Raw genomic sequence first — 22,449 nt, forward strand, 5'->3', positions numbered from 1 at the left:
AATTTCCCTAGTCTTTGGAAACTGAAGGATGGAACCCCAAACTAATTTTAGTGCATATAATTAGATAAGACAATTCTGCCTTGGTAAATTCATTTCAACCATAATAATTAAAAGTGGAATTAAACTATAAACCCTATTAGATTTATTCAGAGTACCAACCCTTTTTCTTTACAAAAGAGTTACAAAAATACTCAAAACAAATTCATACTTCCATCCATGTTACTGTTCCATTTTATGTTTTGAAAAATGGAGTTTTTGAATTAATAGATTAAGATTTTTTTTCTGAATGTACTATATGTAAATTAAATCCATATCCTTCCAGTGGTCAGACTGATACATGATTGCAGAAATGCTAAATGAAGGATACTTCCATCTCAGAGAAAATGGCTAGTTTTATGCCTTCAGTTCTCAAGTATGTAAAGAATTAGTTTTAGTAAAGACAATTAGGAAAAATAAATACTTACATTATAGATTAGCATTATCCCATTACTTTAAAATAGTAAATTACATCCATACTGTAAGGCTTTGAGAAATTAACTGTTTTATCTTCCATCCTTTTTCTCCTTTTCTAGTACTTTATATTCATCCAGCACAGCATAACCGGTCTCTTTTGCAGTTTTCTTCACTATAGCTTTGATACCAATGTTGTCAATGTTAAATGCTGTCACACCAACATTGATTGCAGAATTCATAGCGTTGTCTGTAGCATGGCCTGCATCATCCCCATACCTTAAAAAAAAAAATTTGTAGATACGAAAATACATTTTAAAAACTTTAATACAAGTGAAGTCATCTGTTCATTCAATTTTCCTTATGCACAAACCCTTGCTTCCCACGGCCACATGGTTGTAAATCTGTTTCAGTATGGGGTCTTCACAAGCGTACAGCTACTATTGATTGTATTAATTCACCCCTCTTGAAATCTTCACTCCCAAAGCAAGAGTTTATGCATAGCACAAAGAAAATGAAAGAACCCAGATCAAGTTTGACTAGACTGAGTTTAAATATTTAAACACAAATTAAAAATTGCTAAAATTCATATTATGGCTGCTAATCTGTCACAAGGTTTATTAATTCCATAACTTTCTTTTCAAGTGTCAGAATATCAACTACTGCTCTGTTCTTTTCTCTAGGAGTTAGGTGTAAATGGTATTGGGGGATGAAAAAATCTGTCCCCCTACAAGTGCGAATAAAGGAAATGAGATGAATTGGAGACAGAACAATGGGAAGAGAGAGAAGTTCTACTAGTTGGGAAGCCTCAGTCAGCAGTGTCCTGGTATCAGAAGATTCTGGCAAGGGGAGGTATTAGTCCAACATACTCAAAACATAAGTTTCAATCCTGGGCTGTGTTCCAGCCTCTTACACTGCTTCTATAGCTTAAGGGGGCAGATAAGCAACCAGATCTCCCCATTTAGGAATTTCTCCAGCAATGTAGGGCCAGCATAACACATCCTTATATTGGACTAGCACAGGGGAATGGCCAGAGCACTCAGCAATCCAGCTGTTCCAAGTTGCCACACAGCCCCTTGGGATGCATTGTAGCCATGCATAAATAAGAGCAGGCCAGAAATAGTCTTGGTGATCCCAGAATCCCAGCAGTGCTAAACCACCTTTGCTCTACCATCTGGGCTGAGCCTCCTGTAAGGTCCAGCTCAGAGTCAGGGCCATAATTTTTTTGTTGTATTAGATAGTCCAGTGTCTGAAAGTTCTCTAGGATTTTTTTTTTTTTTTAAAAGGGTGGAGGTAAAGTATTATGTTAGGAGAACCAAAGTCTGGGTCCTTATCTCATACTAGAAGGGCAGCCCTGGCTACTGAGGGCTGAACCAAGTACTGAAACTAAATGAGGAAAAAACACATTTTTATTTAAATATTCTCTGTAGATAGAGTAGCAGCCTTAATCATGATTATGGTGTAATTTGCAGATCAAAGAATTAGTTGACAGCAAAAGAGTAAATATTTGCCAGTTTGATTAGTTATTTCCACCCTTGATACACTAAATAAATTTGCTGCAGCATCACTGCAACAGGTAGCTGCATTGCTTATGGCACATACAGTGGCAGAGTGTATAGTCAATTTAGCTTTCTTCTTAAGCCCTATATACAAGATTTGATAAATTGATTCTTCACCCCAGCTCAAAATCTTATACAGTGCCTCAACTGAGAGGGCTTTTGTTTTTAAATGTGTCAAGATGCACTCAGATACTAGAATGAAGGACACCTCTATAAGAACCTTAGTAGTTAGAGGCCACTTACTTCACTTGCACCCGAACAGAGCTAGTAGTTCTGCAGCTACATTCAAATCCAGAGCACTTGTAGCTTGGTGGAAACCCGATACTGTTCCTTTAATGTTGTCTATTATGCTGATTTTTACAGTTGTCTTATAGAAAAGACAGTTCTGCCACCTAAACCGAAACGAGCTTAAGAAGATCTCTTGCAGGATTTTAAAACATGTTTGGATAGAGCCAAATGCAAGTGATGGGGGGAATCCTCAATCATCAAACACTAAGTTTTAGTTAACTGCAAAATTTAGTTACTTATTGCTTGTCACTCTTAGTGGCTGTTGATAGCTGATCTCCATGTTTCCTATTTTTATATCTAAAATAAAAAAATGATTTTAAATGGCAGCAGAGTACTAATACAGCTCCTCCAGCCACTTCCTATTAGAAATAAGTATGACAGTCCATTAGGAGCAAGATACCATTAGACAGCCAGATAACAGTGATGCAGTTTTGATTAGTCAGACTGTTCTAAAATGACATATGGAACAAAAAACACAATAAAAGCCCTGATGCGACTGATGATTACTCCTGTTTTTAAGCAGGTTTCTCAGACATGCCCAATCTGTAGATCTGCAAATAGCAGTATCTACTAATATTTCAACCAAAGCTCTTGCAGATATTTATAAAATAATTACCTCATTCTACAGGGTGGGGAGTACAGAAAAGCTCAATTAAAATGAAATGATGTCATTGTATCTAGGGTAAAGACTAAGGATTTTCTTTCCATGCCACCTACAGGCATTCTGCCCAGCCTATCATAAGCCTTAATGCATTTCTTGCAGCTGCCTATAAAAGACCCATCACCAACCTGCTTGCTGTCTACCCAAAATGCATTCCAGGAGTACATTCACAGCCTCCAGTCTGAAATGCACCACCACAGAACCGGGACTTTTCACCAGTGACCTCTACCCTATATTGTTTGTCTGCTTATTGTCTTACCTGCTTCTTTGTGCTCTTCTGTTCTTTTTGCATTTACATGCACCACTTTTACCTGGCTGCTGCTAGATCTGTTACTGACTCCATTGTTACCTAAGTGCCTTTACTGAACCTCCCATTTCTGATCATGCCTAGTGTATTGTTTTCCAGACCACCACCTGCACCCTTTCAATCTATCATCTCTTCAGAGGCTCTCTACCATCTTCCCATCACCACAGTACCACATGCTCCTAAATCCCCGTCCTCCTCCCCCGGCTTACTTGTTTCTGGCAACATCTGTATTTATGTCCACCCTAACTTTAAACACTCTGCTCAATATCTGTACTGCTGAGGCCTATGTTTCCTTCCTTAACTCCCCTTTTATGTCCTCCTTTGCACATACTTCTAGCTGAAACTCCTTCCTTGTACACCAGATTCTCATCTTCATCTGAACTTGTTAAACTTTGCTAAACCAAAGCAGTGAAGACTGAACCAGAGTTAGAAGTGATTCAAAGTTAGTATTTTAGCTAAACATGAGGTTTTTTTTTTAAATAAAAATGTTGAAATACACACCAAAATCTGAATGGGATTTTACCTACATCTCTCAAAGTTGTACTAATTTAGACCACAGAGCTAAATAAATAAATCAATCCACTAGGGCAGCGTTTTTCAAACTTCGGGTACAGGGTCATGGCATGTCAGGCACTGGGTTGCATTCTGGTCAGCACCACCAACCAGGATGTTAAAAGTACCTACCTGTTTCAACACCGCGCTGTGCCTCAGAGGCTGGACCCGCTGCTGGCCGCTTCCAGGCAGGGAGGCCATGGGGCTCCATGCACAGTCCCCACCCTGAGCACTGGCTCCTCATGTTCCCAGCCAATGGGAACAGTGCCTGCGGGCAAGAGTCACGCGAAGCCACTTGTGCGCCTCTGCCTAGGAGCTGGACTGGCCACTTCTGGGGCGCAGCGTGGTGCATGGTGCCACGGAAGGTGGGAAGCCTACCGCTGACCAGGAGCCGCCGGAGGTAAGTCTGTGCCCCAACCCTGAGACCTCCCAAACCTGGAACCCCTCCTACACCCCAAACCCCTCATCCCTGACCCCACCCCAGAGCCTGCATCCCCAGCCCAGAGACCTGACCCCAACCCCTGCCCCAGCTCAGAGACCTATCCCACACCCTGAACCCCTCATTCCTAGCCACAGCCCTCAACCCTGCACCTGAACCCTCTGCCCCAGTCCTGAGCCACTCCCACACCCCTCATCCCCAGCTCCATTGGGTCACAGGCATCAACAATTTTCTTCAACTGGATCCCCAGTAAAGTTTGAAAACCACTGCATTAGAGACATTTATTCAGTTACATAATCAGATTTAGGTAGAAGGCATATCTGTCACTGTTCATTTACTGAATACCTAGTGCAAAGAGATTTTATTCTCTATAGTAAGACTTGCTATAATTTTGTAAAAGCTAAAAGTTTAATAAGCAGGCCTGTATGTTGGCCATTGTTCAGACATAATCCTAGTTTATAGTAGGAGACAAATAAGTAGATAAAAATGTAACTTACTTGTGCTGGACAGTGTGAACAGTCTCAGTTGAAACACTATTAGCAATGCATTTTGCTGCACTTTCCAAACCTTGCCATACTGTTGAAAACCCTGTAAATATAACCAAACACAGTTTATTTTAAGACAAAGCATTGTGAAGTGAAAGAATTATGTAGCTTACAACATGTATTTAGAATTTTTTTTTTTTTACCTTGAACTCCACTTGCTGCTACAACCATGGCACCATCAAAAGTGGACTTTCCATCTTTGTCTTTCTTAAGCGACTCAGGAACCAATTTGCTCCCATGCTTCTTCACATGTGGGGCTAACTCTTTTCCAATACTGCTTGCTATTGAACACACTCCTTCAACTAACACACAGAAAAAGTATTCAGACTGAGTCTGAAAGTTCTTGTTAAATGGGGGGGGGGGGAAATATTTGGTTCACTGAATTAAAAGTTCTATTAAAAAGTCTAAAAAATTATTGCAATTTTATTCCATTCATGAGAAAGACAGGCTTCTAAATTCATATTTAGGCACCTAAATAGAAGTGGCCTGATTTTCAGAGATGCTGAGCAGCCCCAGCTCCCATTAAAAGAGGAAGGATGATCTTGCGGTTAAGGCACTGGACTTGAAATCAAGATCTAGGTTAATTTTTTTAGTTCTGTCATAGGGCAGGTCTACATTTACTACTTATGTTGATAACTTACATCGCTCAGGGGTTTGAAAAAGCCACTCCCCCTGAGTGACACAAGTTACCCTGATCTAAGCACCAGTGTGGACAGTGCTACGTTGGCAGGAGACGCTCCATCAACATAGCAACCACCTCTTGGAGGTGGAGTAGTTATGCTGCCAGGAGAGCGGTCTTCATCAGACACTGTGCAGCTGTGCTAATGGAGCACTTCTAGTGTGGACCAGTCCATAAACTCAATCTGGGGCAAATCTCTGACTCAGTCTCCTATCTGTAAATTGGGGATAATCCCTCCTTTCCATTTTCTGCCTTGTTTAAATGGAAAGAAGCTGGTCAGGAGGGCACATATTGTCTCTTACTTTAACTCCTCCACGTGACTCTATAATACCCAACTCACTGGGTCCTAATTGTGATTGGGGCCTATAGGCACTACCATAATAATGCAGATAATAAGAGAATGAAGTCAACAGACACTGGGGCTGCTCAGCACCTCTGAAGACAAAGACATTTCAATAGCAGTGGCCAAGTATGAATTTAGAAGCCTAATTTTAAGCCCTCCCCAGGTTTGAAAAAACACTTTATACAGATACCTCTGTATTTTGATAATTGTAGAGGTTGAACAGATGAGTTCAGCTAGAACCTTTAAATGCTATCATTAAAAACTAAAATGAAACCAGCTACTTTTGGAACCAAAGGTAACAGTCAGTTTTAGCCATTTAATTCAATATGGAGATTCCAATCTAACATTAAGATTGCAGAAATGCATGACAGAGTAATATGCTTGATCTTTGGATTTAGGAAAAAAACAACCAACCTTGCTCTCTAAAAGGCCAAATACAGTATGATACTTTGGGGCTAATTCTGATCTCACACTAATGATAACCAGGAGTAACTACGGGATCTTTAAAGGAGGTCAGTTCATTAACTCATCTAGTTACTGCACTTCAGAAACCCAAGCAAACAGGGTGTGTTTACAGTCTGCACATTCAATGCAACATCTTTTTTCAGATGCAGAACATCTTACCCAAAAACCGGCTGACTTTTACAGCTCCTCCAGTAGCTTGTTTTGCTACATGAAACCCCTTTGCTACAGTTGGATTGACTTCCAAAGGTTTCTCTTCTGGTTGAATGTGTTCTCGCAGTTTGGAAGCTCCTTTGTGGATTGCTTTGCCAGTATATTCTGCTCCCTTGACCAAACCCCAACTCAACCAGGATGCTCCTTCACAACAAAAATAATTAGCTTATGATGTGTAGTATTTACAGACTGGACTTGTGGCAGTATTTTCTCCTCCCTCCTAGTAACATACCTAAAATTGCAAATGGCAGCACCTGACTGAGGAAGTAAAGCTAATATGAATGAATTTCTACAACTCTTCTTTCTGTTATCCCCCTAACCACCACATTATCTCCAATGTGTCAGATTTCAGTCATACCTAGCTAACCCTCATCCAAGCCTCAATTTCATATAAACTCTGCTCCATCAGAGTCAAGTGTGATAGAGAGCTGGGCATCATTAGCATTCTGGATACAATATAATCCATATCTCTTCATTAACCCTCCTGCTAACGTCTCTCAGACAAATTTATTCTTCTGTCACTTCATACCTGGAGTACAGAACCCTTGCAGAATGCTTCTTTTTAAAGAAAAAAAAAATCAGATGCCCATTTTCTAACATAATCATAAAGGACTAAAACAGTTTCATTTCAGTGGCTTGAATCATTCAGGGCTAGATCCACAAAGGGATTTAGGCACTTAAGTCCAACATTTTGATTCTCAGAACCCTTACTCAGATGCTGTCATAAATATAAAGGGAAGGGTAAACCCCTTTGAAATCCCTCCTGGCCAGGGGAAGCTCCTCTCACCTGTAAAGGGTTAAGAAGCTAAAGGTAACCTCGCTGGCACCTGACCAAAATGACCAATGAGGAGACAAGATACTTTCAAAAGCTGGGAGGAGGGAGAGAAACAAAGGGTTTGTGTGTCTGTCTGTAGTCGTCTTGGCCGGGGACAGAACAGGAATGGAGTCTTAGAACTTTTAGTAAGTAATCTAGCTAGGTATGTGTTAGATTATGATTTCTTTAAATGGCTGAGAAAAGAATTGTGCTGAATAGAATAACTATTTCTGTCTGTGTATCTTTTTTGTAACTTAAGGTTTTGCCTAGAGGGGTTCTCTATGTTTTTGAATCTAATTACCCTGTAAGATATATACCATCCTGATTTTACAGGGGGGATTTCTTTATTTCTATTTACTTCTATTTTTTATTAAAAGTCTTCTTGTAAAACACTGAATGCTTTTTCATTGTTCTCAGATCCAAGGGTTTGGGTTTGTGGTCACCTATGCAAATTGGTGAGGCTTTTTATCCAACATTTCCCAGGAAAGGGGGGGTGCAAGTGTTGGGAGGATTGTTCATTGTTCTTAAGATCCAAGGGTCTGGGTCTGTAGTCACCTAGGCAAATTGGTGAGGCTTTTTACCAAACCTTGTCCAGGAAGTGGGGTGCAAGGTTTTGGGAAGTATTTTGGGGGGGAGGACGCGTCCAAACAGCTCTTCCCCAGTAACCAGTATTAGTTTGGTGGTGGTAGCGGCCATTCCAAGGATAACGGGTGTAATATTTTGTACCTTGGGGAAGTTTTGACCTAAGCTGGTAAAGATAAGCTTAGGAGGTTTTTCATGCAGGTCCCCACATCTGTACCCTAGAGTTCAGAGTGGGGGAGGAACCTTGACAGATGCCATCTAACCCTGTAGGTATCTAAGTTTCTGCTGATAAAAGTCCTAGGTGCTGACATTTCTGCTGATCATGGGTATGCAGACAGCTGTCCAAACCCTGACACCAGGTGCCTAACTCATGGTGGGATCTCAGATTAGGTGTTCCCCACCAATCTCACCTCAGAGAGGATCTTAGGACATGCCTACTGGATCAGGCCCTATACAAAACAGAAGAGATGGTGGTGCCCCTCTTATACTGTTCGAGCACTCACTCAGGATGTGGGAGACCGAGGTTCAAATCCCCACTCTGCCAGAGAGGAGCAAGGACTTTAACCCAAGTCCCCCTGCTCTCAGGTGTGTGCCCTAACCACGTGGTATGCGGTAGTCTGAAGCTCTCAGCTTCTGAAACTGTTCCACTTTGTATAAAATAGATGTTCATTGGAGAGAGACAGCCAGAGACAGACACACACACTCTACAGCCCAGCGATTAGGGCACTCACCCAGGGAGGTGGAAGACTGTGGTTCAAGTATCTGCTCCAGTTTAGGCAGAGTGGGCACTGAACCTGGGTTTCCCACATCCCAGGTGGGTGCTCTAACCACCTGGCTATTGGGTGCAAGGAGGGACCAGGTACCACCTTCTCCTCTGTTTTTTGTGAGAAAGGTGCCTAAGCCAGGTCAGTCCTATGTCCGTGAGAAAATTCAAGGCTGTGAATCCTGATTGAAGGGAGGTGCCTTCCTCTGACCCCTATTTAAGTGCCTAACTCCCTTTGACAGGTTTCAGAGTAGCAGCCGTGTTAATCTGTATCCGCAAAAAGAAAAGGAGTACTTGTGGCATTTTAGAGACTAACAGATTTATTTGAGCATAAGCTTTCATGACTGGTTGGCAAAAGGTTCCCTCCCGCCGCCACTGCTCTCCTGCCACAAGTCTCAAGTCCTCCTTTTAACTCCCTTTTGTGAGCTTGGCTGAGGTCATACCTCTCTCCTAAATATTTCCTATTGGCTAGTTTAGGTGGCTCCCCCACTCTGTGCTATCTCTAGTGAATTTTTAAGCACCTAACTCTCCTCATGCATTCATTGAACAGGAAATCTGGGTGCCTTACTCAAGGCTATGGATTCAGCTAGGTGGCTGGGTGCCTAAGTCATCTTTGTGTATCTAGTCCCCCTACCCCCAGCCCCCTAAAATGTTCATCAGCAACAATGCCTTTAAATCAAAATATAGTGTTTAAACCCTACTGGCAAGACAATTAAACATAATCCCTGATTCTGGTAGTACCTGACAAGATTCCATGAGCTACTTTCTCACTCCACTCAGGTAACTCTCTTTCTCTCTCTCCTCCTTCAGGCTCTGGTTGGATGCGTACAGTCTGGGCCAGGTTATTCACATCACTTGAAGCTTCCAAAGGCTAAGGGATTAAATATACATTCATGAAAATGAAGTGTTTAGCAAGCTAACAAGTTATCCTATTTAGGGACTTTAGATAGTCCCCATTAACCATAGTAGTGGAGATCAAGGTATTTAGGTGTTAGTCACTTAGGAGCTAAAGCCTCATTTTCAAAAGTGACTTAGGCTCCTACACCCTGTTGCCCTTTTGAGACTTAGGCATTACAACACTGAGTAGAGCAACATCTAAATATCTTTAAAAACCTGGGATTAAGTTCCTTATTTCTGAGATGAATTAGCAGAGAATGGATGAAAGCGTGTGTGTTACTATGGCACAGACAAGAGATTCAGTGACTTTTTTCACAGCAATTTTGTTTTAGAAACTTCTCTAAACAAGCATTTTAGAACAAAAATTGTAGACTTCCTTGGTCTAGTTAGAGTGGAAACTTACGAACAGGAGTGTTTGGTCAATTAACATAGCTGAGAACTCTCGGGGGGGGGGGGTAATGCAGGAAAAAAAAAATACAAGCATGTCCATCTTTCCACTTAAATTTTTTAAGAGGGAAGACAACGCTTTGCTACTGTTCAGTATGGGAGCTGCAGCCCCAATCGGTTCTATATTTGCCCAGAGAGTCCAGCTGCAACAACAGAATACAGCTTTGCTGGGAATTTGCTCTTTTTTTTCTCCTCCCAAATTTATAAATAAAAAGGACACTTATTCACTCCGTGTGCTGCTGGAGCTTTTACAGACTGCTACAGCCAGGAACACTATGAAGTGGTGCATGATGCTGCCTTCTCTTCAGGCCAAGGGGGGCTGCTTTACCTGCCTTCATCTCTAACATTCTAAAGCTTTTGGATTAGGCCGCAACATTTGTCAATTACTCAGAGGCAGCAGGGGCAACTACCAGACTGGGTACTGTTTTTCATAAAGCAACTTTATTGCAATTAATATGATTTTATATATAGTATACAATGGACTTTACTTCTAGCTAAAGAGGGCAGAAAAAATTAAGGAGAGTTTTAACAATACTTAAATTCCAACAGTAAATACTACTAGTACAAGTTAAATACCAGGAGGGTCAAAGTAATCGACATAGCTGAAAAGAGGATTGGTTAAAGTTCTGAAAGAAAAAAAAAAAAGAGAGAGAGAGATTTGTCTGGGACCAATGGAAAAGAATGGTTATAATTACCATACAGGAACACATATCAAATAAGAGACAAAAATACAAAACAATACTAGAGAGGAGAATCTGAGGAAGTGTATTTCAATAAATATTTTCGGAAAATAAAGTCAAATGGGGGAATGGAACTGGACTATTACAATATGAGAAAGGTGAACAGAGAAGAATTCCAAAAAATAGATGAGCTCTCTCAGTTTCCTGTTCAACAACCAGAGATACTAAACAACATACTACCGGAAGATAAACACTGCAACATAATCTGTACGATTTGCATGCAGAGATTCGCCTCCAGTATTGCTCTACTATTCTGATGTCAGTGTTTTTAGTATATTAGTCACAACTCCAAGAAAATGACCAGTTATTGTTTGATAACAGTATAGGATCACATTCTCCTAGTAAATACTGTACTGACCATTTGCAATTCAAATTGAATTATTGAATTCAAATGTACGTATTATTCCAAGAGGGTATATCCCTTCATGAATCTGCCTACATCTCAGATCTGTCTCTTGCTGGGTTTCCCTTTTGGTCCTCTGTTCCATGATTTACACCAGGCTTTATGTCCCATTTGTCTCCTTCCCAACCCTTTCCCATGCATTTCTCTATGTTGCTCCCTATGGAAAGAATGCTCACAATTTGCCAAGCTACCACACCTACTACTTTCGTGTCACAGAAGTAGTGACTTTCTAATTAAAAAAATGAAAAAAGTCAGTGTTTTGTTTCATTTTACCTTTTAAATCATCCTCCCATGTTTTGAATATCATTCTGTTAGATCACAAGCTCTTCAGAACAGGGACTATTTGTCTGTACAGTAACTCCTCACTTAATGTTGTGGTTATGTTCCTGAAAAATGCGACTTTAAGCAAAATGATGTTAAGCAAATCTAATTTCCCCATAAGAATTAGTGGGAATCGGGGGAGTTAGGTTCCAGGGAAATTTTTTTTGCCAGACAAAAAGACTATATTTTTTATTTACTACAGTACACAGCAATGATGATTGTGAAGCTTGGTTGAGGTGGTGGAGTCAGAGGGTGGGATATTTCCCAGGGAATGCCTTACTGCTAAATGATGAACTAGCATTTGGCTGAGCCCTCAAGGGTTAACATATTGTTGTTAATGTAACCTCACACTCTACAAGGCAACAGGAACGGAGGGAGTAGACAGCATGGCAGAGAGAGACGGACACACAGAGTGTGTGAGAGAGACAAGCATTGCCTCTTTAATTACACTGATCCCACTCTAAGTACATTGCCTTTTTAATTAGATCAACAAGTTGAGACAACAGCTACTGCCAGCAAGCTCCCTCCATCCTGAACCCTGTCATGCCTCCCCTGATCTATGGGGATGGGGGGGCAGGGGGACATCCTGACATTAGCATCCTCCCCCCCCCCCCCCCACAGCAAGCAGGAGGCTCCCGGGAGCAGCTCCAAGGCAGAGGGCAGGATTAGCACATGGCAGTGGGGGGAGGAACACTTGAACTGCTGGACAGCTGCCGATCCACCCCGGTTCTGAGCCCCCACCAGCTTGCTCCAACTAGCTGCTCTTCCTGCAAGCAGTGGACAAAGCAGGCAGCTGCCAAACAACGCATTGTAAGGGAGCATTGTGCAACTTTAAACGAGAATATTCTAACTGATCAGCAAAAATAACCAAAAAAAACCATTAACCAGGACAACGTAAAGTGAGCAGTTACTGTATTGCACCGTGCTAAGCATACTGTAGGCAGTAAATAATATACAATACTTTCCAGAGCAAAAACAACAATTTGATAACATATTTTGAGTTTGACATTTGGCAGCTTGTTCTACCAATATTAGAACCTTTATAGAAATACTTGTTGGAAGGCTGACATTTTGAGAAAAATTAAGCTACCATAAATGGGGTTCTACATAGAACACATTATAATTGAGGGAATCTATTTCCTCTCTCTTAATTGTGATATTTTTAATATGTTAAATCATATTGCTTTAAAATTCCTAAAATATTTCCCCACTCATCCTCTTCTCCAGTAGTCCTTTGCATTCATGCAGGCTGACTCACTGTCAGCACTAAACAGGTAATAATCCACAGCAGAACCTTGGAATTTCCCCCATTTTAAACTCCTTTCACAGCCACTCATTGTTGCCAGCATCCTTCCACCAAATGTTGAGATGGTATTCAGTGCTATCACATAATCACAAGCAGACTGACTACAGAATGCAGCTGGGATGTTTTCTTAACTAGAAGGAACCCCCTCCCAAGGGGTAAGCTCTGCAGCATTTCAAAGCCCTTTTTAGATTAAGGGGCGAGAGCCAGAATTCACATTTGCATTTCCCTAGTGGCAGAGCACACCACTACCACAGGCTACCACAGAAGCCCGTTTGACAGTTTTAAACACTATAAAGTTACACTTGTTACTCAATGACAATTTGCATCTTTTATCATTGGTTTAAAACCACTACCCTAGAATTTACCTGGACTCTGAGGTCAGATATCTGTTTTAACATATCCTCATAATGTTCTCTGTCAGCTGTTGCGAGTTCTGAAGATAATCCTACTCCCTCATGGGATCTTGGCACCTGCATCATCATATCAGGGCAAATTAATAGATTCATGGAATTTTAAGGCCCTTAAAGGACCACTATGAACAGCTAGTCTGAACTCCTGCATAACACAGACCACAGAATTTCACCAAGTAATTCCTGTACTGGACAAAATTATTTTTCCTTGCTAAGTCATGCCTCAATCCTGTGGTGCTTTGCATACAGGATCCTGTGCCAACACAGCGCTGCACTGAGGTTAACAGGATTTTATATTGGCCAAAGGGGGCTACCCGCACATAAAACACTGCAGGACTGGGTCTTTCATGACCACTCCTGAGCTTGAGTTTGGGTGGTAAAAGAAGAAGCATATCTTTTAGAAAAGCAACCAGTCTTGATTTACAGCCTTTAAGTGACGATGGATTTACCACTTTCTTTGAGAAGCTGTTCCAATGCTTAATTATCCTCCTTGTTAAGAATTTTCATCTTATTTTGAATTAGATTTTTTCTAACTTCAACTTCCAGCCACTGGATCTTGTTATTCCTTTGACTGCTAAGTTAAAGAGTCCTCTAATATCAGAGATCTTTTCCCTGTGTAGGCGCTTATAGACTGGTCAAATGACCTCTTAATCTTCTCTGCAGTAAGCTAAGTAGATTCAGCTCTTTAAAACTCTGTTTAAGCATGCTTTCCAGCTCTCTAATAATTTTTGAAGTTCTACCTGAACTGTCTTTAAATTCTTTTTTAAAAATGTAAACCGGACACAGTAGTCAAGCAATGGTCTCACCAGTGCTGTACGCAGAGATAATAGCGTCCTTCTTTTGACAAAGCTTTTGACACGGTCTCGCACAGTATTCTTGTCAGCAAGTTAAGGAAGTATGGGCTGGATGAATGCACTATAAGGTGGGTAGAAAGCTGGCTAGATTGTCGGGCTCAACGGGTAGTGATCAATGGCTCCATGTCTAGTTGGCAGCCGGTGTCAAGTGGAGTGCCCCAGGGGTCGGTCCTGGGGCTGGTTTTGTTCAATATCTTCATAAATGATCTGGAGGATGGTGTGGATTGCACTCTCAGCAAATTTGCAGATGATACTAAACTGGGAGGAGTGGTAGATACGCTGGAGGGGAGGGATAGGATACAGAGGGACCTAGACAAATTGGAGGATTGGGCCAAAAGAAATCTGATGAGGTTCAGTAAGGATAAGTGCAGGGTCCTGCACTTAGGACGGAAGAACCCAATGCACAGCTACAGACTAGGGACCGAATGGCTAGGCAGCAGTTCTGCGGAAAAGGACCTAGGGGTGACAGTGGACGAGAAGCTGGATATGAGTCAGCAGTGTGCCCTTGTTGCCAAGAAGGCCAATGGCATTTTGGGATGTATAAGTAGGGGCATAGCGAGCAGATCGAGGGACGTGATCGTTCCCCTCTATTCGACATTGGTGAGGCCTCATCTGGAGTACTGTGTCCAGTTTTGGGCCCCACACTTCAAGAAGGATGTGGATAAATTGGAGAGAGTCCAGCGAAGGGCAACAAAAATGATTAGGGGTCTGGAACACATGACTTATGAGGAGAGGCTGAGGGAGCTGGGATTGTTTAGCCTGCAGAAGAGAAGAATGAGGGGGGATTTGATAGCTGCTTTCAACTACCTGAAAGGGGGTTCCAAAGAGGATGGCTCTAGACTGTTCTCAATGGTAGCAGATGACAGAACGAGGAGTAATGGTCTCAAGTTGCAGTGGGGGAGGTTTAGATTGGATATTAGGAAAAACTTTTTCACTAAGAGGGTGGTGAAACACTGGAATGCGTTACCTAGGGAGGTGGTAGAATCTCCTTCTTTAGAGGTTTTTAAGGTCAGGCTTGACAAAGCCCTGGCTGGGATGATTTAGCTGGGAATTGGTCCTGCTTTGAGCAGGGGGTTGGACTAGATGACCTTCTGGGGTCCCTTCCAACCCTGATATTCTATGATTCTACTCAATATTTCCCTGGAGAATCATATTAGCCTCTTTGGGGAATTCACGTTCAGTTGAGTATTTTCCTACAAGTCACTGCTTTCCATGATATAGTCCCCCATCCTTAAATACTGCCTACAATAGTTGTTTCTAAAGGTCTGACCTTTGTATTTGGCTGTATTGCATACTACTCTGCCCAGCTTACATAAGAGCGTGATCTGGATCACTTGGTAAGACCCCAAAGTTATGCCTGTTATGCAGTTACAATTTGTTGTATCTTTTATTGTCTGTTTAAAACCATTGCCCTAGAATTTACCTGGACTCTGAGGTCAGACATCTGTTTTAACAGATCTTCAAAAAGCTCTCGGTCAGCTGCTGGGAGTTCTGAAGATAGCACTACTCCCACATGGGATCCTGGCACCTGCGACATCAAATCAGGGAACATGTAGACTCCACTATTACAGCACAGAACAGGAGATTGGTTGCACATAAGAGGATACAGCCAGTCACAAACCTGAAAATGACAAATTAATTTATTTGCATAAATTAAAGAATCATGCTTTTTCAATAAGCCCAAAGTAATGTCAATTGAAGGATCTGTACAGATTAGCATCAGACTCCAAAGTTCCCATGTAGCTTTATTTAAAAAGCCTCAAATGATCCTGAAAAGTGTATTGCTGGGATACATCACTCTCAATAGACTGCCACCAAAGTTAAATAAGGAACAAATAAAATTAATTTACTAAGACACAGGAAGCCCAGCTTCTGTAGTAGAGGGAGCCTAATACCAAGCAGGTGCTGGATTTACAGTCCCTATGCCATTCTGCTCCACTCAGAGCAGGTTTACATGACAGTGTAAAGAGGCTGCTAATGAGCTGTCTAGAGCTTCCAATGCTGCTAACACTTGTGGAGCTGAACCAATGGTGGGAATACTTCCCCCTTGTAGACAAGGATAAGAAGATCCAAACAAACACTCTCTCAAAAGGAGACTGAAGTTGGAAATCAGGCTGGAAAAACCTACTACTAAATGTACGCAAGGAAACAGTGCTGCACTGGCAAGAAGATGGACTAGATAACCTAAAAATGTCTGTTCCATCCCTAGTTTACATAAGAAGGTTGTACATACACCACAAATTCAGAACTGTGCAGCGGTTATCCAAGTAAACCATACTGACATGTTCAGCTAGAAAGTTAAATACTTAAGTCCATTTTAAACTGACCCTTTATACACAGATGCAATTAATAGCAAAAGATCATTCAATAGGTCAAATTTATCTGAGGAAAGGGAAAACAAATTCTATAAGATCAAAAAAAGTGTTAAAAGCCAACCCATTCCAAGAAAGCAGTCCATTGAAACATTTGGTGTTCTGGAACTCTCAGACAGACACAACAGTATATTTTAGTGACATCTATGCCTACAATAAATGTAGCTAGTGAAGGAGTAGTTCTCTGTACAGGTTCTTTCACAGGAACACAAGAGAAGCAGGTTTTGACTCAGACGTGCAAGAGCCAAAATGGCTCAGATTACAAAGTTCTAGCCCATATACAAAAATTGGTAACAGATACAATGTATTCTAAAGTTAAACAACACTCCAACTGTTACCTGAAGAAACGCTGGCGGACGATTCTGGGCCATTGCACCATCAGTGTCCAAGAACTTCACAATGCGCAGGTATCCAGGATATGAAGGAGCACTAACCTGCCCATCAGGAGTCACAAAGAATATCTGTACTCCTTGGCGAATCAGGATCAATTCATCTGCATCTACTCCTAGACTTTCAAGGGGAGGCGGCTGAGTACATTTTGTGTAGTAGTCCTCTCCAACTGACGAAAACTCCCCAGAGTCTGTACCATAAGATACAGTATAGTGTCCATCAGTAGCTTGAGGAGTATACGCAGGAGGAGCTTCATGTGGTAGAGAGAGAGCTTTTGGAGATGAAGGACTCATTGCTGGATGTTGCCCTTTGCTTGTAGTTGCAACATTTTCATTTGCTGCAGGAGGCCCAGATGGTGGAATCAGAGAATTAGGTGCAGGGGGCCTTGCTGGCTTTTCATTAGTGGGAATCACTGGGTATAACTTGGGCACCTCTAGAGGCACATTCATTGTGGTGGCATTAGTTTGCCTAGCAAGAGTATTTTGTTCTAGAATATTCAGTCGAGTTCTAACATTTTGTAAAGTCTCTTGCATCTTTTGCTGCATTTGTCTGGCAGAGTCCCACTGGGATCCTGTACATTCAGGACCTTGTGATGGAATGCTAACTCCTCTAAGCAAGTGGTCAAGTCCTTGCTTGTAGTAGTTCCTTGCTTCTTCCTTTTGACCCAATTCATCTGTATTCAGGCCTTTATTGACAAACATAAAGGCTTTCTTGAACTCTTCTTTAATAGCTTTAATGTTTTCATCTTCTAGAATAGCAGGATCCTGTTCTTGTTCCATTACTGCAAATTGGAACATAGTGTTAGCATGACTAAGCGTAGGCATACCTTCCTTATAGGCATGCAGTAAGAACTGTTTGCAGTCAATTAAGAGACACTTCTTATAAGATAAAACTTGTTTTTGTTCAAGCCAGTATAATAAATTTCACAAGAGCACTCTAATTAGCTCCAAAGTATCTATGCATGGTGCAAATTTTGATCTGTTCTATTACACATTTCTGGTTAACCTTTGGATTAGAAAATAAGACTCCAGCTCATTGAGGACTCTCACCCTGTATTAATCAGATCTGATTAATGCAAAATGAGGAGCTTACACCACAAAGGTGTTTACTTCTTAAAGAGAGAAAAGCTGCTGAAAGGGTTTATGTTCCAGAATATTGTATAATGACTGAAGTGTAATTCCAGTAGATATATATGCACAGACCCTCCATTACTAAAATTTTGTGATGGTTCCCTATCTTCGTTTAGGTCAACTCAGCACTTCTTGATAAGTGCAGAAAGATACAAAAACAATGAAGTGCAACTCAAAACAGTGCAACACTATATATTGCAGCTATTGTTCAAAATGTGTTTTTCTAAAACTATAGTTTCATTTCTCTTGCTGATAGGTTTAGTATACAGACAAATATGGTTTTATTTTATAAACAGAAGTTTTTACATGTCCAATTCTCATATAACATTCTGGACAAGATCAATTTGTTCATTTTGTACTTCACATTAAAATTTTTTTGTTTATACTGTAGCTAGACCCTCAGTTCTTACACTAATCAACAGTTTAAGGTAGTTAATGTGGGACTTTGCACGGTGCTGCGCACCCTCGTCATCTAGGGAACTCAAAGATTGAGGGTTCTGATGGGTTTCAGTTCCTGCAATTGTAAATAGTCTATGTCAATTATTACTTGTCTAAAAATTAAGCACCAGGAGAGAGCACAAACTCCAGATACTACATTTGGGCGTCTTAAAAAGCCTTAACAGAAGCAACAAGCAGGAGGAGTTTTTAAAATTAAAAATTTGGATTTTTATTTAAAAATTCATTTTAAGTAAAGTATTTATTTTAAAGACAAGCTTATTTAAAATTAAATTGGAATTGACAGCAACTTACATGAAGGCCTACACTCACTCTACTTTATTAAATACTTTAAAGACATAAAAAATTATGAGCTGAATTAATGAGCCCTCCTCATAAAGTTTAGTAAGTTAAAGACTATTTTTAAGTAGAACAGATCAGGGAAGAACATTTAACTTTTGAGGTCAAGCTTTATAAATATGGCACTAAAAGTCATCTATTTCATTTTCATTCTTTATAATGGAGGAAAAATTGGTCTTTACCTTTTTCCAAATGACAGTCTTTCAGTCTCTGTTGTATTTTTGGGTTAATTACTTTTATTTTCAGTTTTGCAGACTATTCATCAGTCATCTAGCACTCTTCGGAGTGTAGCCTCTCCTGTAAATTTCAACAATTAGAGATTAAATGAAACTACCAGATTTTTCCCAACCAATACTTAAAAATGCTGTTTTTGTGCTTCAGCTGAATTTGGATGGAAAATGGAATTCAATTAGACACAAATCATGAATAAAAAGTTCATTGTCTAGTAAATAAGAAATAACAGATGCACCATCTTAATATAATGAAAAAAATATAGAAATTAGAATCTAAATTAAGCTATATAATTGCTTAAATAAATGTATATAGTTGTAGTTAACGAATATAGTTGTTCTTTATGTTATCTTTGAAGCCAAGACCTTAGTGAGATTCAAAAAAGTTTTAGCCTATTCTATGACTGAGAACATCCAGTATTATATTAGACACGACATTAGACACAATTACATTAGGCAGATAGTTAATAACGGATTTAAACCCTCATGTTTCAAGGCATAAACCAATCACTAACTGACGGGCTAGGAAAATTTTCTTCCTATGGGCAGGTTAAAGTTTAACGGTCCATTGTACGGTTTCTTTCAGCTTCCTCTGAAGCATCTAATACTAGACAATGTCAGGGATTGGAGTGATGGGTATGGTAATTCTTATGATTCTATAAATACAAACCTTAAGGCTTCCGATATAATTGACACCTGACAGTTTACAAACTGACTCATGCCTAAATAATTTATTTACACCACCTCCCTCCCAACCCATACATTGCACCCAAGCAACATGATGACTAATACACCCCTTTGTGTCCTACTACTCCTGTTCTCCAGGCTTTTCCCATGCTGTACCATTATCTGGAATTCTCTCCTGACCCCAATGGGCCATAGCTCCACCCTTTCCTCCCAATTTCTCCTCAAAATATACTATTTCTAGGAGGCTTTTAAATCCTAGTCCATTTGGGATTTCATAGATTCATAGATATTTAGGTCAGAAGGGACCATTATGATCATCTAGTCTGACCTCCTGCACAATGCAGGCCAGAGAATTTCACCCACCACTCCTGCGAAAAACCTCTCACCGATGTCTGAGCTATTGAAGTCCTCAAATCGTGGTTTAAAGACTTCAAGGAGCAGAGAATCCTCCAGCAAGTGACCCGTGCCCCATGCTACAGAGGAAGGCGAAAAACCTCCAGGGCCTCTTCCAATCTGCCCTGGAGGAAAATTCCTTCCTGACCCCAAATATGGCGATCAGCTAAACCCTGAGCATATGGCCAAGATTCATCAGCCAGATACTACAGAAAATTCTTTCCTGGGTAACTCAGATCCTACCCCATCTAATATCCCATCACAGGCCATTGAGCCTATTTCCTTAAAAAGGGGAAAAAAATTAAAAAGCCATAGAACCAATAATGATATGACTCACTTCACTTCATTTGCACCGCCTTTAGTAGGACCCACACCCCCACTACCTATGTGTTGTCTATTTAGAAAGTAAACTATGAGCCCAATATAAAAAACTGCCATCAAATTTGGCGGTCATCATGGAAAAAAAGAAGAGTTACAGAACAATCATCATTAATATTCTCTCTTTCATTAGCAGCAAGTCTGACAGATAGATATGAATCACTCCCACTCCAAACTGCAAAGCACAGATTAAAAAAACAAAAACAAAAAATCCACCCAAAACAAAATGATTTTCAAAATCAAACCATTCTGAGAAACACTCTCATTCTAGATTAACTAAAATAAGCTACCGCTTCATAGTTAATTTACTGTATTTCAGTGAAATACTCTATTCAATCAGGTTTCGGAGTAACAGCCGTGTTAGTCTGTATTCGCAAAAAGAAAAGGAGTACTTGTGGCACCTTAGAGACTAACCAATTTATTTGAGCATGAGCTTTCGTGAGCTACAGCTCACTTCATCGGATGCATCCGATGAAGTGAGCTGTAGCTCACGAAAGCTCATGCTCAAATAAATTGGTTAGTCTCTAAGGTGCCACAAGTACTCCTTTTCTATTCAATCAGTGTCAGTTTGATGTTTTTCCAGGGCTATATTTAACACAGCTTAAACAGACCCTAGATTTCTAATCATCTCTATGGTTCAATGCAACCCACTACTAATATTCCCCCAACACTTACATGAGGTAGATCAATTTTACTATTTCCATTATTACTAAAGCAGTAGTGGATACAGTCAAGTTTTCAGAAGTGTTCACTAACTTTTGGGTACCCGGCTTTGGATAACTTGGCTTTCTGCAGTCTCAAGGAGTCACAGTCTGCTGTGGGGACACTTAGGAGAAGGGTCTGGTAAAGTCACTCAAGCCAAAACAAGGGATCAGTATTAGAGGGGAATTTAAGACTTGTGCTGTGTAAGTAAAACTGCAAGATTGTTTCCTTATTCTGGTATAAATTTCCAAATCATACAGGTACTTTTAAACGTCAGTTGTATTTACAGACCTTTTTGGAATGGGTGAAAAAGCTAAAAATGAACCTGTGTGAACAAACAGAAACTGCAGAACTTCAAAGTTACTTTAAATTTTCCTGTACTCTGGGGCTTCTTTATCTATAATCCGGTTGTATTAACTTTTTGTTCTGCGTTTCAAGTCAATAAAAATGTTGGCAATGCCAGTTAATAAAGTGACTTGCAGATTTGTTTTGTGGTGCGTGGGGTACAGAAATGCGAACTGAGAACACCCCCTCAGGTAGACTCAGGTACCAGTTTGTTGTCCTGGTGATTACAAAATAGGTGACCACCGCCATAAGCCTCTGGCTGGGTCTACCACTTCCAAGGATCATCCGTGTGTACTGGGGCTGGCAGGAGGCGTGACAAGCCGGCAGGAGGGAGCTGGTCCGTGACCACAATGGCACCTAGGGGCTCCCAACTCCAGCCTCACAAATGTGTGTGTGTGTGTGTGTGTGTTGGGGGGGGGGGATCCCCAGCTCCACTGGGGTCTCAGCTAGAAACAGCCTCCCACAAACAAATGCCGGGTCTGCCCAGGGATGAGACCCCACGGCTGACAGAGAACGACACGGGGTGGGGGGAGCCGACACCCCACCAGCCCCACAACACAAGGGAGTCCCCCTAGCCAGACACGGGGGCGGGGGGGGCAGGGCCCCTTCACCCCGCTCCCGCCCGCCCGAACCCGGCACTCACGGAACTGGAGCCGCCCGCCAGCAACCTGCTCCCTCTGCGCCACTGTCTCCGCGATCCCAGCTGCCCTGCGAACCACGTCACCGCCTGTCAGCTGCTCCCGTCCCTCAAGCGGAGGCTTTTGGGCGCCTGAGCAGGGCGCGCCCTCTGCAGGCGCTGCGCCCCCCGGCCCGGAGCGAGGCTGCAGCGCCGCGGCGCGGGCCCGCGCGGTCACGAGTGTGGTCGCCATCGGGGTCTGGCAGGCGAGCCCGGGCTGCGGCGGGCACATGTTATCGTCTGGCACGACATCACAATGCTCTGTGACATCACCGCGTCACAACCGCAGGGCATGGTGTCCCTGCTGCAATGACAT

The 22,449-nt window shown here is 41.5% G+C and overlaps 1 protein-coding gene across 3 annotated transcripts; it reads right to left on the reverse strand.

Moving 5' to 3' along the window:
- On the reverse strand, window positions 1-22,448 carry SPART (spartin; the record flags this gene model as incomplete). 3 transcript variants are annotated; one of them, XM_084648578.1, is made up of 9 exons in its annotated part: window positions 1-729; window positions 4,754-4,844; window positions 4,945-5,103; window positions 6,448-6,642; window positions 9,399-9,528; window positions 15,459-15,656; window positions 16,746-17,578; window positions 18,905-19,019; window positions 22,101-22,448. In XM_084648578.1, 7 exons carry the CDS (start codon window positions 17,574-17,576, stop codon window positions 543-545), a joined length of 1,791 nt encoding a protein of 596 aa, XP_084504704.1. In that variant the 3' UTR covers window positions 1-542. The 3 variants fall into 3 exon arrangements, with proteins under 3 accessions (XP_084504704.1, XP_084504703.1, XP_084504705.1); XM_084648579.1 differs by lacking the exons at window positions 18,905-19,019; window positions 22,101-22,448 and adding an exon at window positions 2,534-2,594 and having other exon boundaries at window positions 603-729; window positions 16,746-17,621; XM_084648577.1 differs by lacking the exons at window positions 18,905-19,019; window positions 22,101-22,448 and having other exon boundaries at window positions 16,746-17,621.
- Window position 22,449: the final 1 nt, after the last annotated feature.

Source organism: Lepidochelys olivacea, assembly GCF_965140295.1.
Source record: "Lepidochelys olivacea isolate rLepOli2 genome assembly, chromosome: 1".
In the NCBI taxonomy this organism is placed as follows: domain Eukaryota; kingdom Metazoa; phylum Chordata; order Testudines; family Cheloniidae; genus Lepidochelys; species Lepidochelys olivacea.